The sequence below is a fragment of the Dipodomys spectabilis genome, unplaced genomic scaffold, assembly GCF_019054845.1.
Source record: "Dipodomys spectabilis isolate Male_0828 unplaced genomic scaffold, ASM1905484v1 ptg000001l, whole genome shotgun sequence".
Lineage (NCBI taxonomy): Eukaryota > Metazoa > Chordata > Mammalia > Rodentia > Heteromyidae > Dipodomys > Dipodomys spectabilis.
In genome coordinates, this window is record NW_024870678.1 from 29,766,720 (window position 1) to 29,785,638 (window position 18,919).

An 18,919-nucleotide genomic window follows, 5' to 3' on the forward strand; every position below is an offset into this window, starting at 1 on the left:
TGGCAAAGTAACAGAATACAATATCAACCCATAAAAGTCATAGCTTTTCTGTATACTTCTGATAGGGAAGGGAAAGAGCAGCTAGAGAAGGAAATCAAGAAAACAACTCCATTTGCAATAACCTCAAAAAATAACCGAAAAGTGGGGGATCTCTACCACCAAAACTATAAAAAAAACTTTGAAGAAAGAAATTAAAGAAGATATGAGGAAGTAGAAAGACCTCTTGTGTTCCTGGATTGGCAGAATTAACATCATGAAAATTCCAATACTACCAAAGTCAATCTACAAGGAGAGTCCAATAGCCACGACTATTCCAATGTCATTCTTCACTAAAATAGAGAAAACAATCCAAAAATTCATATGGAATCACCAAAGGCCTTTAATAGCAAAACAGGTCCTGTGGGGGTTGGAGAGACTGATGCTAGGATCACAATTCCAAACTTCACACTTTACTACAGAGCTATACTAACAAAATCAGCTTGGTACTGGCACAAAAACAAGTTTGAAGTCCAATGGGACACAATAGACGTCCTTGCATCTGATGTAAGAATCGGTGGTCTAAAACCTTACCCTGCCTTCTAGCACAGACGGTTTCTAATTTTAACTCATAGCCTATGATGTTTAGCACCACAACTGTATTTCTAAACCAGTGGAAATCAGGAGGGTTAGAGAAGAAACCAGTAAAATCTGTGGTACGACTGTTAGTCTTTTTTCTTTTTTAATCACTGTGACAAATACCTGAACAGAGTGACTTCAAGGAGGAAAGTTTCATTTTGACTCATGGTTGCCGACTGTGTTGGCTGACTCCATTGTTTCTGGGCCTGTGGTAAGACAGTATACCATGGCAGAAGGGCATGGCCCAGGAAAGCTGCCCACCTCATGGTAGACAGGAAACAGAAAAAAATAACACAGAGCTAGACTGAGGAATGACCAGGGACATGTTATACTCTTCATTTTACTGGTGACTTACTTCCTCCAACCAGGCCCTACTTACCAATAGTCCATTCAATTGTGAATTAAGTGGTGGGTTAACCCATTGCTGAGGTAACCCATTGCTTTATGAACTTAGTACTGGCTCATTTCTGGAATCCTAGCTACTCAGGAGTTTGAGATCTGAGGATCATAGCTTGAAGCCAAGTCTAGAAGACTCTTATCTCCAATGAACATTACCAAGCTGGAAGTGAAGGTGTGGCTCAAGTGGCAGAGAGCACCGGTTATGAGTGAAAAATTCAAGCGAGAACATAAGGTCCTCAGTTCAGTACACACACATACACACACACACACACACACACACACACACGACACAATTGTCTCCCATCAACAAGCAAGCAAGTCCTTGACACAGGAGACTTTGGAATAGTTTTAAATATTTTACATATTTTTACTAAGACACCTTTGTATGAAACCAGATGGCACACAGTGATGAGAAGTGGAGGATTTATCCTTTCCCACAAATGCAGATATCTTGGAAGGGTGAACATGAAGGTCTCATGCTGGTTGGCCACGAACTTTCTTAGAGATGCATCCATAATTTTGCAACAGCTACACTGAGGAAGGCCTCCATTTCCTCCATGACTGCTACTTTTTCAAATGCCTCCACCACTGGAAACCACCTTAAAAGATTGTCAGTTACACTGAAGATGGCAGGGTAAGCTGCTGACACCATTTATTTGAGGAAGCCACCAAAGGGCACCAGCTCCAGGTGTTTCCAAGTAGTCAGAAAATGACAGGGGCTGGGGAATATGCCTCAATTCTATAAACGCAGAAGACTCCCCATGCATTTTCTTCACAATACTGTCACTGTCTTTGCTTTTCTGTGAGTAAGGGGGTTTCAACTTGGGCACCTGGTATTTATTGACTCAGCTGGTGCTCTACCACTTAGGCCACACCTCCTGTCTTGTATTTTCTTTGTGTAATTGGAAGCAGAGTCTGGAACTATTCTGCCTAGCTAGCTTCAAACTGAGATCTTGGAGGTTTCAGCTTCCTGAGTAGCTAGGATTGTAGGAGTGAGCCACCAGCATCCAGCAAGTTTCAATCCATTACAGCTTTTACATCTACTCTAGATCTTACTGGCACAAGTCTTAAAAAGCCTTAGTTCTTTTTAGTAACATTAAGTAGGGTCACCTTCATTTAAATACAAGAGTTGTCATTTTTAGTAGGTAATTGTGCTTATCATTTTTATTGTTTGCATTCACAGTATATAAATGATTTTGTTTTGTTTTGATATATGTGCCCTAGGCTGGCGTCCTGAACCTCCTGCCTCAGCCTTCTGAGTACTAGCTTTGTAGTATGTATCACCATACCTGCCAACATGATGTTTTTACATATTTAAATATTTGTATGTAGTTAAATGTATCTGTTCACTTAGGTGAAGCAAGTTAACATATCCATTCTTCTACAGTTGCTCTATTTTAATGGTAAGAACCCTGAAAGTCTACTCTTGTAAAAAGTTTCTAGGAGTGAATATAGTATTATTAACTATAACATTTTACACATTAGATATCTGGATATATTCATCACATGATTTAAGCTTGTGACTTTTGGCCTACATTGCCCTCCCGCCCCCACTCCTTCTGCAACTACTAGTATTCTATTTTGTATTTATATATTTGACTTTTTTTTAAGATTCTACATATAACTAAGAGTGTGAAATATTTTCATTGTGTCAGGCTTATTTCACTTAGCATAATGTCACCAAGCTAATCGATGTTACTGCAAACGGTAGAATCTCTTATTTTAAACTTGCATAATATTTCTGTGTGTGTGTGTGTGTGTGTGTGTGTGTGTGTGTGTGTGTGAATTTCTTTATCTGTTTATCAGACCAGACATGCTTGGGGCTAGTTTCATATCTTGGTAATGAACTTGGGGTTCAGGTATGTCCTAGCCAGTTCTGGTTTTATTTCCGCTGGGTACCTCCCAAGCAGAGGGGTTGGTGGGCCCTATCTTCGCGTGGGCTTTAGTAATGGTATTTCAGATAAAGCACCAAAGTTCAACCAACACAAGTGAAAAATAGACCAATGGGATTTCATCAACAAAAAGGCCTCGGAACCGCAAAGGAATCCATCAACAGTGAAATAAAAACAGTTGACAGAACGGTAGAAAATATTTGTGAGCCATAAACCCCAAATCCATGCACACAATGGAATCATCAGCAAGCAGAATAATCACCTCCCACCCCCACCCAGTGAGCAAGCAGAGGAAGGAACTGAATGGGAGAGTGTTTCTAAAGAAGGCACAGGCAGAGCCCGCAGACATAAGGAAGGCAAAGTGCACACCCCGCCTGGTTAGTAACCAGGGAACTGCAATGCCCTTCAGCTCACACCTGCTAGGCTAGCCTGCTATCAAACAGAGAAGAGATAATGATAGCTGGCAAAGATCTAGAGGAAAGGGAACGCAGCTTGAAGGATCCCCATCACCGCCACCCCCCAAGAAAGAAAACACCCAAACCAGACTTTCTCTAGGACTCAGCCTTAGGTCCTCGGTGAAGTTCCGCGTCCCCGGGGGTGACTGTCACTTTGGGACAGTGGGGGGGGGGGGGGGTGCTGCAGGCCGTCCGGCCTTCCCGAGGCCAGGGATTTATCCCCAGGACCCGGCTCTGCGCCGGGGTCTGGGACTTCCGAGGGTCCCGCAGGGAGACTCCCCGGGGGCCCAGCAGGGGGCGGCCCTGGCCCGGAGGGCGGGGAGAGCTGGGGGAGAGGAAGTTGGCTGACCGCGGAGGCCGCCCGGGCCCGCCCCCGGTCCGCCCTCGGCCCCCCGCCCCCCCCCCCCCGCACATTCCGGGTCCTGTGACCCGCGAGCGCGTCCCGGGACCGGGACCGGCCGGCCTCAGCGACGTCTCCCGCGCGCGCGCTGGCCGGTGCGTGCGTACCGGAGGGAACCCAGCGCCCATGGCCGGCGGGGGAGCCGAGGAGCCCGGGGCGGCCTCCGGCGCGGCCCCGGAGACCCGCGAGCACCTCTTCAAGGTGCTGGTCATCGGAGAGCTCGGCGTGGGCAAAACCAGCATCATCAAGCGCTACGTCCACCAGCTCTTCTCCCAGCACTACCGGGCCACGATCGGCGTGGACTTCGCGCTCAAGGTGCTCAACTGGGACAGCAGGACCTTGGTGCGGTTACAGCTGTGGGACATCGCGGGTAAGCGCCAGCGCGGGGACCCCCCCGCGACCCCCGCTCCCCGGCTCCCCGGCTCCCCGCTTCCCCCACCCCACCCCTAAACGCCCTGCTTGGTGCTTCCAGAAGAAATCAGGACCCGTGACACTGCGGTGGGGTGGGGAAAAGGGGGGGACATGCGGTGGACGCCTCCCAGGGGACTCGGGTGGGGACAGACCGGCGACAGGGCGATGCAAGGGGGCGAGGGAGCCTAGGCACGGGCCCCCTGCTAAGACCCCCCGCCCCCCTCTTTCCCGGGTGTAAAAGAAGCTGAACCCCATCTCCCTCTGTGCTGACAGGAGCCAGGAAGCTGGAGAGACTTATTCCAGAAGTTCTAACTCTTGAGAGGTGAAGGAACTGGAAGTTGGGGGGGGGGGGGTGTTGAAATCGGGGTGAAGGGACTCAGGAACTAACTAGGGGAGCTGGCTGCAGGTCGTTACAAAAGCGCACTTGCAGTTGGAGGCCTGGGACCCAAACGAAATACTGATTTCCTGTGGGACGCTTGCTTTTGTTGTCGTTGTTCCAAGGCCTGCCTTGATCTGTGCCCGGCTTTGGTGAGGGCTTTCTTTCTCTTTCCAGCCAAGGACAGAGATCCTCTAGATGAGGAAGCCACCGAGAGTATTGTAGAAGTTGTAACTCTGGAGTGGTAACGAGTTTGGAATGTACCAGGAAGAGTAGGAGCTGTGTGGGAAGAAAAGCTTGGACCCGAGCCCAGCCTTTCCCAGGGAAACTCCACTCCTCCGACTGCTGCTCTTTATGGGAAGGCCCGGTCAGCCAGGGGAAGGTCTGGGAAAGTTTCTTGGAAACTTTATGTTCCTGGTGCCCCAGGGAAACTAACTCCCACCCCTATAACTCCCTCCTTCCCATCCCACCAATGCCCCATGGCTTCCCTGGGCCTGGCTTTTGGAGGTTCCTCTGGCAGGTTGCCTTTCCCCTGAGGGCCTAAGTGCCCTCACCCCTGCGTACTGTTATTTATGCACACCGGCTGTGTTGGTGCAGAAAGGAGGTGAACTTTAGGCAAGTTTAATTATGGAGTTGCTCACATCTCCCTAAGTTACCCCTTTCTCACATCCCTGGGGTTCCAAAGCTCCATCCGCATGGAGCACTTGAATAGGAGCATGTTTGGGGTTGATGACATCAGACCACCTATTTTTTACAGATACACATCCTGTGAAGGGTAAGGGAGGGTCACCCCGGGAAGCCAGTCTGCTCTTTCTTCATTTACAGCCTCTCATCATACAGATAAGGAAGTAGGGAAGAATTGAGACTTTATTCTCATTTATTTAAGAGAAGATTTCCCCAGCTCCCATAAGAGAATGCATGAATAGACACATCAGTCCCTCTGAGAAAAAGTCATCAGCCTTGATTCAACTCGTTGTTTTTTTAGTTTTTCTTGGTTACCCCAAACCAAAAGTACGTTTGAAAAGTCATCTTTTAAGTCTGGAGGCTTCTTTTGAAATACTTCCTGCTGTTGCCCAGAGCACTAGTAAACATTTTACTGCATCTGATCCAAGTGGTTGGTTCTAAAGGTTACCCTACCATGTGACAGTCACCATCCATCCAATGGAGCTTCCCAACAAAGATGATCTTAAACCCCTGCCTACAGGGTAGCTGACTTTGCCTTGTTCTTTATGTAAATTGATATTTAGGTACTGTATTGATTGAGTCCTAGCAGGTAAATGACTTTGAAAGCTAGATTTTTCATAGTGAACATGCTGTAAAATTCAAGGTAGATTGCTTCTATTTGAAGACGAGGAAACAGGAGAATAAAGGGAGTTTTCCCCTTGGATGGCACTTCCTCTCTTTTCATTCTTCTTTTTATATTCCTTGAGACAGAATCTCATAAGCCAAGATGGCCTAAAACTTGGAATCCTCCTGTCTCAGCCTTTGGAGTACTAGGTATGCACCACCTGGGCAGACACCTAGCTTTGCCCTTCTTGAGCAGACTTGTCTAGGCCGGAAGGAGACTGCTTCCATCTTTATCACAGTGGTCACCTACCAAAATGGCACCTACTTGTAAGAGCTTTGACAAGAAAGCAAGCATGGTCATGAGATCTCCAAAAGGGATTTCTGATCACTAGCTACTGTTGCCTTAAAATATATATTGTTATTATAAAAGTGATATTCAGTTAGATAAGTTAGGTAGAGCACATTTCTTTGGGGGCAGTGTCACCTCTTCCCTCACTCTATCCCGTCTTCCCCTCCCATCCCCCACCCCCACAAGTTGTATAGTTCATTTTCAACATAGTGTCTAGTGAGCACCCCTGCTGTATTTGTTAACCTTTGTAACTACATTTCTGTGAACCAATAAGACAAAAAGAAAAGAAAACAAAAACAGCACCAAAGGAAAAAAAAAAAAAACCTCATTTTCATTTCCTGAGGTTTATTTCAATAAATACTATTGTATATGACCAAATGCACCTATGTATTGTGCCTTTGTATTCCTTTCCTAAGAATATCCAGCTTTAGTCTTGCTGTGCATGAATGGCTAGAGTCCTATATAATTTATTATGTCCCAGTATATTTTAGATCTAGCTTCCACATACGGGAGAAAAAAAAAAAACATATGAAGTTTATATTTCTGATCTTGGCTTACCTACTGTTGTCCTAACAGAAATGTTTGTACCATTCAGCAAGTACATATTCAAAAGTAAATGTATGAAGCAATTAGAAATTATGAAGGCCTTTCTTCTAATTCAGATTTTGACATAAGGATAGAAAGAGACAAAAATAACAGATGGGAGCCTATAGCATTAACTATGCTTGGTTTGAATAGTTGAGCCATTAATGAGTCCTCCCTTACTCATACCATTTGAATTAAGTAGGAGTCATATAATGAAAACAAGCCAACCAAAGGCCACTCCTGCAATTTCCCCTGTGGCTAAACATATTTGCCTTAAACAGCAGCAACATTGGATCATAGTAAATTCTCCAAAAAGTAGAAAAATTCCTTAATTGCAAAACAGGAAGTAGAGCAAGCCACTTGATATGACTAACTTAGGGGTCAGTGTTATTACTATGTCCTTTTTGTTAATGAAATGAGCAAAGCAGTAAAGACATAATGTCAACAGTATCTAACCTACAAAGCTGTGGCAAATGTAAATGGCAAGAATTGCTGAACGTTTTTAGCCAGGAAGTTTTGGCTAAACTCTTTGGATTAAGAACCATATTAACTTGCAGGTTACAAGCCCTAATGAATCTTTTCTCAAGGCACTAAAAAAGAAAAAAAAAAATGGGCTGGGAAGGTGGCTCAGTGGTAGAGTGCTTACTTTGCATGCATGAGGCCCTGGGTCTGATTCCTCAGCACCACATAAGCAGAAAAAGCTGGAAGTGGTGCTGTGGCTCAAGTGGTAAAGCACTAGTCTTGATCTGAAGAGCTGCCCAGGCGCAGAGTTCAGGCTCCATGACTGAAAAAAACAAACAAAAACAGTATTAATATATTTCCAGTATATTCTGGAAATATATTAATATATTTAATTTTACATTAAAATTTTGAATACAGCTGTACAAAGACACACTAAATTAAGATATAATATGAGATTTTCTCTGAACTTTTTAATGCTTAGCAACATAAAGTAGTATGTGGATTCATGAGCGTCTTGCTTATTAGTGATTTTAAAATGTTCTAGACAGGTTGAATGGATAGTTGAAGTTAAATCTTAGAATGAATTTGGCTATTATATCTTCTGTGCTTTAGGCTTGATGTATTGATTGAGGTAATTTGCAACATTTCTTAGGCCAGAGGACAAACGAACTAATCTGCTTTTTAAGTTCATGTTATATTTTACCCCAAACCAAAATATTTTAAGTTGTATAAAATATATTTAAACTCATTCCAGTTTCTGTCCTAGCATAGAAGTCTCTTCTTTATTTCCTTGTTCCATCTTATACTTGGCCAATTATTACACTTAACTACCTCTGTCTTCTTTCATAACCCTCTGTTAGCCCTTCATGAGAAAGAAAGAACCTAGAATATTACATTTAATGCTTTAATCACCTTTCAAGGGACAGTCTGGGATTATGAATATTCAGTTATCTTCTACATATAAAGAAGTGGTGCTTTGAGAAATAAAGTCTATTTAGTTATATCTATTCAGTGTCACATAAATCCAGTAGTAAGTTTCCTAGGGCTTGTTGGTGGCCTATTGTTTAAAACTAATTGAAAAAGCTGTTTCCAATCTCTGTTCCACTCAGGTGAGGTGACTCGGTCTTGCCATGGTAGTCTTAGTCAGGCTTTTCCAAGGTGCTCGACTGCAAGTAATGCCATCCTAACATCTTGACATCTTTCTCAGTTGCTGAATTCTGAAACACTGTGAGTGCTCCAGTCTGTTCATAGGTTGTGCATTCACAATTGTCCACACAAGCAGTGGTTAGCACAACTGCATATTTGTATTGCTGTTCACGGAAACTCCCTGGATAGTGCTGTGCCTGTGGTTTGTCACTTTTTAATGTTTCTATTCTTAGCTGCTTCAATTGCCCCATTAAGCTGAAAAAATGCAGTATAGAAAGTGGCACACTGACAGGAAATTCTAAAACCTTTCTTAACTCTCAGCAAGTTGCCTGACCAGTCCACCTTTTGAATTGATTTATATAAGGCTCTTCCTCATAGTCTAAACGTAAGAGTGGTTTACTAACTTGATCAAGAAAACATAGGTAATCAGTGGCACTGTGTCAAAAGTTGCATGATTCTTGGATAGGAAAACAATAAGCTTTTAGCAGTATAGGGTATGGGGTTTACTAATGTCAAAATTGTAGCATAAATCCTTTTTGAATGCTTTAACACTCAATTAGAGCTTGTAATTCATGCTTTAAACTTGTAATGATCACTATCTTGTCCTGTTTGTGATGTCAATTTTCCAGTTAAATCTCTCTTACTTATAAAGTCAGAATTTCCACATAGAGTTTTGATTGTCTTTTTCTTTCTTTTTTTTTCTTTTGGTCATGGGGCTTGAACTCAGGGTCTGGGGACTGTCCCTGAGCTCTTTTGCCCAAGGCTAGCATTCTACCACGTTGAGCCACAGCTCCACTTTGGGTTTTTGAGTGGTTAATTGGAGATAGGAGTCTCACAGGGACTTTTCTGCACAAGCTGGCTTTGAACTGCTTTCCTCAGATCTCAGCCTTCTGAGTACCTAGGATTACAGGTGTGAGCCACCGGCACCCAGCTTGAGTTTTGATTTTTAACTCCTTCATTTTATATTTATTCTGAAAGACTGTTTCTAAACTTGGATATCTCTGCATGTAGCAAAGCTATTTTTTTGGCATATAGTTGCAGAGACAGTTTGGAAAAGGCAGGCAATAATTGTAGATGTTTGCCTGTACTACTGTCAATCTTCTCTGTTTAAACCTGTAAGTCATATAGGATTTTAGGCACACATTATTTTCAAATATATTTTAGGACAAATTGTATCACTCATATATAGATTTTCCTGACAATCCATCTTTTATACACTTTTTTTTGTAGGGAAGTTTCTGTGATTATTATTCTACTTTAAAATGTACCCATAGTTGGGAACTGGTGGCTCGAACACGTAATCCTAGCTATGCAGGGAACTGAGTAAGATTTTGAGGATGGAGGTTGAAAGCCAGTCAAGGCAGACAAATCTGAGAGACTCTTATCTCTGAGTTAACCAACAAAAAGCCAGAAATGGAGGTGTGGCTCCAGTGGTAGAATGCTAGCCTTGAGCTAAAGGACAAGCACCCAGACCCTGATTAAAATCTCTTCCCAGTACACAGAACAAACTGTACCCAGGACTTTGTTTTTATTTAGATAGGATGAGACATAGATCAGGAGCTCGGTGCCACTAATATGGTTAGAGACTCACTCTGTACCTACAGGAGGGACACACCAGGCCTTGTAGGGCCAGAGGGAGAAGAGTCAAGGACAGCTGTTAGGCAGAAAGAAGAAGCAATGTAAATTCCTGAACTAGAGCCTGTATCATAGAGTTTGAGTTTGGGGATGGGTAAGGAAGGGTCTACATATGGAGTGAATTGGAGATTGGGTAGTTTGACCATCTCCATGTTTTCTAGACCACAGAGGTATACTCCCCTTGTCTGATATCTGGCCCTGGCCTGGGATGATTTAGGCCAGGGAGATAGTGTCCTAGTCTGTAGAAGCTTAATAAAAAGATTTATAGAGGGAGGGAGGGACTGAGGATATGGCTCACGTTGATAAAGCACCTACTTAGCAAGCTTGAGGCCCAGAGTTCAAATCCAGTCCTGCAAGAAAGCAAAAACAAAAGGAGAGAAGACTGATGTGGGCATTGGATTCACATATTAAAGGTGTGTTTGGATTCAAGTTATTTGCCATCTACCAAGATGTCAAAGCATCATAAAATATTTACAAGATAGAGTTGGAAGAGAGGGAGAGAACAATGGAACAGGTGATATTTATCAAGATCCATTGTACTCAAACTGACATGTTGAATTGAAACCTCTTCGTATGACTAAAGATGCAAAAAACTTAATTTTTTAAAGAATTAACACTAAAAAGTGAATCCTCTTTCTTATTTAAAAAAATAAAAATAAGCATGTTTAATACGCAATCCTTAATACATACTGAAATTGAGAGATGAGATAAAATGTCCCTTCAAAGAAGAAAAATTTGAAGACCTCAGGGTTTGTAGCATGGGAGTCACATGATCTTCAAATAGGGAAGACTTCATACTTCATCACAACACTTAAGTTATGGAGAGAAGGCTGAGTCAACAAGTTTCTACTAGAGGTCTAGATGTCTTCTCTCTGTGTCTCTGTCTCTGTCTCTGTCTCTATCTCTCTCCTTTTGTTAGTCATGGGGCCTGAACTCTGGGCCCAGGCACTGTCCCTCAGCTTGTAAGCTCAAGGCTAGCGTTCTACCATTTGAGCCACAGTGCCACTTCCGGTATTTCTGCTTATGTGGTGCTGAGGAATTGAACCGAGGGCCTCATTCATGTGAGGCAAGCACTCTACCACTGAGCCACCTTCCCAGCCCCTAGAAGTCTTCTCTTTATGGTGGAGTGCATTCATATAAACCTGAGATACTTCTGGAGCCCTAGACAAAAGACAAGGAAAAGTGTTTTGAGTTCTATTTAGTTGTATTTGCACAAAAGCTTTTAGCGCTTTAGGATGTAGAAGCAGGCACAGATAGCTTCTTCACTCTTTTGAGACAGAGACAGAATCACAGAAAAGCAAATGGATAGCCCAGGTTTCACTGAAGGATTTCTGCCGGTCTTTCTCACGGATAGATGATCTGTGTTCTTGTCTTTATTGTGTTCACTCAATTCTGTTTACACCTTTTCCTTAAGCATCTTCTGCAGTAGTTTTGATTGCTTCTTGAAGTTAAGGCCTATCTGCTGTCACCCCAAATAAAATCCAAGGAAGGAAATTTGGGCCAGCAATTAGGAACCTTCAAACCAACCACGTTAGACTTCCTAGAGCCTGGAAAGTTGCCATCTGTGAAGCGCCATGGACGGTTCTGATTCACTCTAACATTGGAAAAATGGTTCTGTGTTAGCTCAATACTTGGCAACATGCTTATCTTCTCACTGTGCTCTACGAGTTTATCACTTGATCAGACAACCTGCCTGCTGTTGGCATCTTCTGGCATCTTCTCACACTCCCCATCCCTGCCGTCCTTTGCTAGAGTCATAGCAATTCTGAGAAGTGTCACCCTGAATCCTCTCCATGAGGCTAATTTGGGGTTGTAAAAGTCATGTACAGGACAGAAAGGGGATACATTTTACTCCTATTGAACATGGTTATCTCTAAAGGACCCTTAAAATGGTTATGAATGTGACCACAAATTGGCCAACTATTTTGATTTACGTAATAACCTCTTATAATGTGTGACTAGACATTGCTTGTTTGAAGCCTCTTTCCTCTCTGAAATACATAATAAAATTTAAGGAATTTTTTTTAAAAAACTTTTCACTTACTGCTTAGAAAGTATATATTTCCGCCAACCTTGAGTACTAATGTGTAGTGTGGCAGCTTTCAGTGGATGAAGATAAGTATTTATAAATAGAAAATTTAATATGTTTCATCATAACACTCTAATTTGGTTTGAGCTGCTCAACTAACATTAAAAGAGACTCATAGATCACCTATTAGGTAGGAGGCATGAATATAAGATTTAGAAAAATAATGAAAAGCTAAACAGAAACAGTGGTGAAAATCCCAAGAAAAAGCATATTCAACTTGCCCTTCTGACAACAGCAGAACTCAGTAATTTCTTTCTTTTTATTGGGGTTTGAATCTAGGGCCTTACGCCTGCTAGGCAGGTGCTCTACCATTGAGCCACACTTCCAGCCCAAGGAAACACTTTAATTTTTAAGGTTTTCTTCAGCTTTAATGAGGTAAGGCAAGTGATCATATATGCTTTCTTTAACTTAGTTGGAAAACAAATTCCAGAAACATACTTATTTTGTCCTTTGCAGTTCTGCTCAGTGTCATTAATGTTGAAAACCTCCAACTATTTACATAAACCTTTGAATCCTTTTCCAACACAGGTACCTTTTGGTTAATCCATTAGCATAGGTATGAGGTTGTGTGAATATTTAATTCTCTTTTGGGTTGCGTGTTGGGGTGTTCTTTTTCTTGGTTCTGAGTGCCCAAATGTCAAGTAATAATTAAGATACCTTCCTCTAGAGAAGGAAAAAGCATATTGATGAAGACAAAGACATGGTGTGAGCGGGGATACAAAAGCTGTACCTAGTATTAGGGTGATTAATGCACTGGACAAAAGAGGACCTTCCCTTAGCTGGTGTAGGAGAGCCTGGTAGCCCAGGAGTCTTCTTTCTGTACTTATTCTGGGAGAGATAGAGGAGGGGTATGCTTTTGTAGCAGTCATACACTGTCCTTACATACACTCAGCTACTAATACTTCCAGGATCTCTTTGGAAATACAGGATGAATGCAAAAAATGTCTACTCTAGCAAGTATCTGGCTAACAGATTATACAGCACAGTGGAACAATCAACCCAGAAATTAGAGTCATTTCATCTCCCTGGAACTCTATTCTCTCATCTATAAAGGAAGAGAGGCAAGATGATTCAGCACCTCATCCTAGTAAGTCCCAGTCAGCAGGAACTGCCAGCTCTTCTCAGAGAAAGTGATGCTGCCTAGAATTCTCCCTGGGTGAAGCTGAACTTGTTCAATAAACCTGTTCAAAGAGGAAGTCTCTCAGGTTCCAAATCAATCTCCATTTCCATTGCTACTACAGTACACACACACACACACACACACACACACACACACACACACACACACACACACACACACACACACACACAGAGTCTTTTACTACCCAGCTCTCTCCTGTCAGATTCCACCACACCCAGCCTAGGCACTCACCATGACATGACAGGGATTACCTAAGTTTTGGTAAAAGTATCTTTTATGATCTTTTGGTTACTTTATTAATTGGATTTTTGTCTTCTTCTTGAGGAGTCTTTTGGTACTTTCTCTGGTACAAATCTTTTACCAAATAGGTGATTCACATTTTGCCTTCCTGTCAGTCCCTTTTATTCTCATCTGCTTAATTATACAATTGGTTTTTTTATTCTACATATAATGTGGTTTTTTATACATAGTTTCGGCTGTGAGGGCCACCAGGGAGTTTCTAATCCTGGCCTTTACCTCTGAGGAGAATCGGTTGACATTTCTTAGAGCACAGTGTCCTCTAAAGTTCTTTTCACAGACATTTTTCATAGATATTTCTGATTTTCCTATGCTTTATGAAAAGCATATACCAGTAAATCTTTTTAATATCACTTCATACGATTAACAAAAAGAATTAGAGATTTTCATATGATTCACTAAAAAAAAAGAAAGAAAGAAAGAAAAGCAACAATCACACCTGCTAGTTTTTTGTTTTTTTTTTTTCGGTCCAGTCGTGGGGCCAGAACTCTGGGCCTGGGCGCTGTCCCTCAGCTCTTCAGCTCAAGGCTAGCACTCTACCACTTGAGCCACAGCACCACTTCTGGCTTTTTTCTTTTTGCTTATGTGGTGCTGAGGAATCGAACCCAGGGCCTCATGCATGCAAGGCAAGCGCTCTACCACTGAGCTACCTTCCCAGCCCCACACCTGCTAGTTTATTGTAACATATGGATATCCATACTTTCATTTTACTAGTTTGGCACCCTATTGTCTTTTCTCAATTCAAAGGATGATCCAAATGAGTATTTTCTTATTACTTTCTAATTACCTTTTGTTCATCCTTCTATTTTGACCTAAGACTCCCTTAATGAGGCTAATTACTTCCGTAGCTGTGCTCCTTGCATACTTAATTAAAATTCATAACAATGGAAGTAGTTAGCAGTTAGTGGAACTTTAAGTCTGAACAACATTAATGCATTTATGTAGGCCTTTCTGAAGAATAATGGCCTTTCCATTGAACTGTTGGAATATCCTGAATGCTAATGTCTATATCATTGTTAAATACAAGTTTATAAAAAGCAGTACAATGCTGACTTTTTGTAAGTGTCACCATGATGGCCAAATAAACTATACAGTTTACTGGTTAGCTTGACAGAACCAAAAAGATATGAGCAGGACACAGTTCACAGTATGAGGCCATTTGTTATAATGAAATTTAAACTTTTGGACTATGGTAGTGCAGCTTACACACACACACACACACACACACACACATACACACACACACACACACACACACACATACACGGAGCAGTCAACAAAGCCAAAGCAGGGGCTGGGAAGGTGGCTCAGTGGTAGAGCGCTTGCCTTGCATGCCAGAGGCCCTGGGTTCGATTCCTCAGCACCACATAAGCAAAATGAAAAAAAGCCGGAAGTGGCGCTGTGGCTCAAGTGGTAGAGCGCTAGCCTTGAGCTGAAGAGCTGAGGGACAGCGCCAAGGCCCAGAGTTCAGGCTCCGACCGGACCCAAAAAAAAAAAAAAAAAAACAAAGCCAAAGCAATATATAAAATGGTATGATGCTGTTCTAAAATTTGGAGACGAATTTTGCAATTTGAGGTGCTTTTCACATGTGAAAGTCAAAAGAAGATAAACACATGACACTAAAGCACAGATAAAGCTTGCTTCTCATCATGTGCTTTAACAGGAAGTGACCTACCGGAGTGCCTTCACCACAGATCCAAGTGATACACCTTAGACGCTCATTGTCACTCATGTTTTCCTCTCAAGATAGCCAGCAAGTCAGTTAACATGCAGACGTCATAGCAACTGCAGGATAGTTTAGAATCTTCATCTCCTTGACTTGATGGAGTCTGAAGGCCTGGCTTCTGGTTGTCTTTTGGTCAGCATCTTTTCATGTGTCTTCTCATTTGTCAGATGAAGATAAGTGTCCTTCCTCTGTGAAAGATAAGTATGGTTAAAGAGGGTAATCCTGCCTAGATGTCAAGGCAAAACTGTCAGAAGTAGCGGAATTTACCAAAGTGTTTAACAGTGTTTGAATTATTTCCAAAGGACAGTGATGTTTGAAGTACTCTGCAGTTGATCTTTGTTACAGTCATACAAAACTAGCTCTACTGCTTCTTGTTCAGAAACTGTAGCTTTTCATGTGTCTGCTGCTTAAGAGGGAGCAGTTCTACATATTGAGTCAGTGGCTGGTAGAGATGAGATGTGAAGGAAAGATGAACTGAGAACAGGAGGTGCTTTTATCTCTAGTCGTCTTAATCTTCCCGCAAGGCTTTTTACCACTGCCATTATCTTCTTCCTATGAGCTTCCTTTTCTTCTATTCTTGTCTCTTCCTCTTCTAGCTCCTTTTTTCCCCTTCCAGTACCTGATTCTTTTCTCTTAGACTAAGGAGAGAGGACAAAGAAAAGACCAACTTCAGGGCTGTCAGATTGAAGTTTCTGGTGAACACTTTATACATGCACATGACAATTGAGTAGTCAATTGAGCAGTCCAGTATATTATCAGTTGCGCAGTCCAGCATATTATCAGCCTTTTTCACTTCATCCGTCATGGTTCTGTATGGATATTTTTCAAGGCTACTAATGCGTGTTACCATTAATGGGAGATGTTTGTTTGCAGTATAATTTTTAAGATCACTGGAGTCATCTAAAGAAGACTCTCAGAATTACAAGTGTTTAATGTCTTTGTATTTGTCTCCAGGGCAAGAGCGATTCGGCAATATGACCCGAGTATACTATAAAGAAGCTGTTGGTGCTTTTGTTGTGTTTGATATATCGAGAAGTTCGACTTTTGAGGCAGTCTTAAAATGGAAAAGCGACCTGGATAGTAAAGTTCATCTTCCCAATGGCAGCCCTATTCCTGCTGTCCTCCTGGCTAATAAATGTGACCAGAAAAGGGAGGGTGCACCAAGTCTGCCTCAGATGGAACAGTTCTGCAAAGACCATGGCTTCACTGGGTGGTTTGAAACCTCTGCCAAGGTATGCTCTCCTTACGCTTGAATGTGTTTCCCTTGTCAGTACGAGAAGTGATGTGAAGCATGCAGATGGATTGCAGAGAGGTTGGTTTTCTTTTTAAGCCCAGAAAAAAAAATATTATAGCATGGATATGGGATAGATTCCCTCACCTCAGCGCAGGAGCTCTTTTAAAATTAGCTATTGGGTAGTGATTCAAAGAGCAAGTTTTGCATTAAAATTAATGGTTAGTGTTATATAAAACAAGAGTCAAATAACATTTCCTGTGTTTGAGTTTTCACTGAGATACTTCTCACGCTACTGGAGAAAACGAGAAATAAGGTGTACCGTTGAGAACAGGCGTTTTTGACTTTTACAAGACAATTACAAGAACTATGGAGAAGTATCCTTGGGGAAGATGGATGTCCTATGCAGGAAGGCCGGGAAAACTATAGTTAACTATGTGAAAGATTTGAAAAAGAGAAATGAAATGTCATCATTTGTGATGTGCTTCCTTCCATGAGTTGGATGAAATGTTTTGGTTTTTTGTTTTCTATTATTGGGGACTGGATTTTTTTTTAGTTAAGAAAGAATGCTAACATGGATTTTTACAAGGCTTAACAATCCAGCAATATTAGAAAGTAAAAGGGAGCATGTAAAAGGGAACATTAGAAAGTAAAAGGGAACATCCTATTTGGAGGGTTATATGCACGGAAGGTTTCCCAGAGGAGAGCTCAATAATGATTAGACATAAAAGTGATAGTGTGTTTAAGAAATAATGACAAATACCCACTCATGAATTCATATATTCTTAACAAGTTCAAGCTAAGAGTATATGTTGTATAGATTTCTCTGTGTGTGTGTGTGTGTGTGTGTGTGTGTGTGTGTGTGTGTGTGTATGTGTGTGTGTGTGTGTGCAGACGTGAGAAGGGAAAATTGGCTAAAAGTTTCCTTGAGCATCAATAGTTCACTCCTATAATCCTAGCTACTCAGGAGGCTGAGAGCTCAGACTCACAGTTTTGGTTTTTGGTGGGGTTTTTTTGTTTGTTTTGTTTTGTTTTTTTGTTGGTTGTGGGCCTGGGCACTGTCCCTTAGCTTGTAAGCTCAAGGCTACCACTTGAGCCACAGTGCCACTTCTGGCTTTTTCTGCTTATGTAGTGCTGAGGAATCCAGGGGCTCATGCATGCAAGGCAAGTACTCTACCACGGAGCCACCTTCCCAGCCCTCAGGCTCACAGTTTGCATCCAGCCTGGGCAGACAAATCTGTGAACCTCTTCTCTCCAGTTAGCCAGCAAAAAGCCAGAGGTGGAGTTACAGCTTACATCTTCTCTGACGAAGCTTCCTTTAATGCTTTCATTTGAAAACAGGTCCCTGTCTAATGTATTCTTGGCTTCTGCTTTGTAGGATAACATAAACATAGATGAAGCCACCCGGTTCCTAGTGGAAAACATCCTTGTGAACAACCAAAACTTTCCTAGCGAAGAAAATGATTTGGACAAGATTAAACTGGATCAGGAGACCTTGGTAGCAGAGCACAGATCCCAGTGCTGCTAGTGGGGCTCTGCCTCTCTCATGCCTGCCTCGGTGCAGAGGGCTTGGCTGCGAGGTGATGCTGAGCATGGCGGATCTCCCACAAGCTCATCTCATCTCATTGCAGCTCATCTCTCAGTGTTCTCAGACGTCTCTGATAAAACAAGGGGAGGAGTCTCTCTGCTAGAGGCTCTGCGATTTACAGATAAACCCCAGGCATTTTTGGTACTGTTATATGAAGCCTAATGTTTACATCCTTTTAAGCATGTCTGTAAATGACTTTCAAGTTGTAGCTTTTCGTGTAAACCCTGGGGTGGTAATAAAACTTCCCTGTGGTGTTTCCCTGACATGTTGAGTCTCTGCTTTTCTCTCCATATGCCATCTCCTCTTGCCAACAAGGTTTTGAAATTCTATTAGCCACCAAGATTGAAGTCCTTGTTTAACAGCTCCATTTTCCATTCAGAACTTTGGTAGTGCATGTAGAATTGTCATCTCTAAATGTATTGATTTCATCAGACATTATAGTCATTACTTGCTGGTGCATGGCTACACCTCTAAAACACAGAAAGATGGTTTTCCTGTGTGCACAGAAAGTACTCACACCACCCTGCATTAGTTCTGGTTGCTATTGTGTAACAAAAGGTGTTAAAGAGTATTTCTTCTCTTTTTCTTTCTTCTCTCTTGTGTGTGTGTGTGTGTGTGTGTGTGTGTGTGTGTATTTCTGAGAGAGATTCTTACTGAAATTATCATTACAGTTCTCTCTAATTGAATCCATTCTTTCCAAATCCATAGTGGTAATAGTCAAGATGAGAATTTTCCTTTCAAAGCATATACGAATATATCTGATCTTTTTTAGTATTAATTGTGAAAGAAAATAGGTCATGTATAGCTTTGTATAAGGTTTTGTACTTTAATAGTA

The 18,919-nt window shown here is 42.0% G+C and overlaps 1 protein-coding gene across 1 annotated transcript; it reads left to right on the top strand.

The window, feature by feature from the left end:
* The first annotated feature begins 3,805 nt into the window (after nucleotides 1-3,805).
* Nucleotides 3,806-18,347, top strand: Rab32 (RAB32, member RAS oncogene family). Its single transcript, XM_042670547.1, has 3 exons — nucleotides 3,806-4,131; nucleotides 16,220-16,497; nucleotides 17,875-18,347. Exons 1-3 carry the CDS (start codon nucleotides 3,888-3,890, stop codon nucleotides 18,022-18,024), a joined length of 672 nt encoding a protein of 223 aa, XP_042526481.1. The 5' UTR covers nucleotides 3,806-3,887; the 3' UTR covers nucleotides 18,025-18,347.
* The last annotated feature ends 572 nt before the right edge of the window (nucleotides 18,348-18,919 follow it).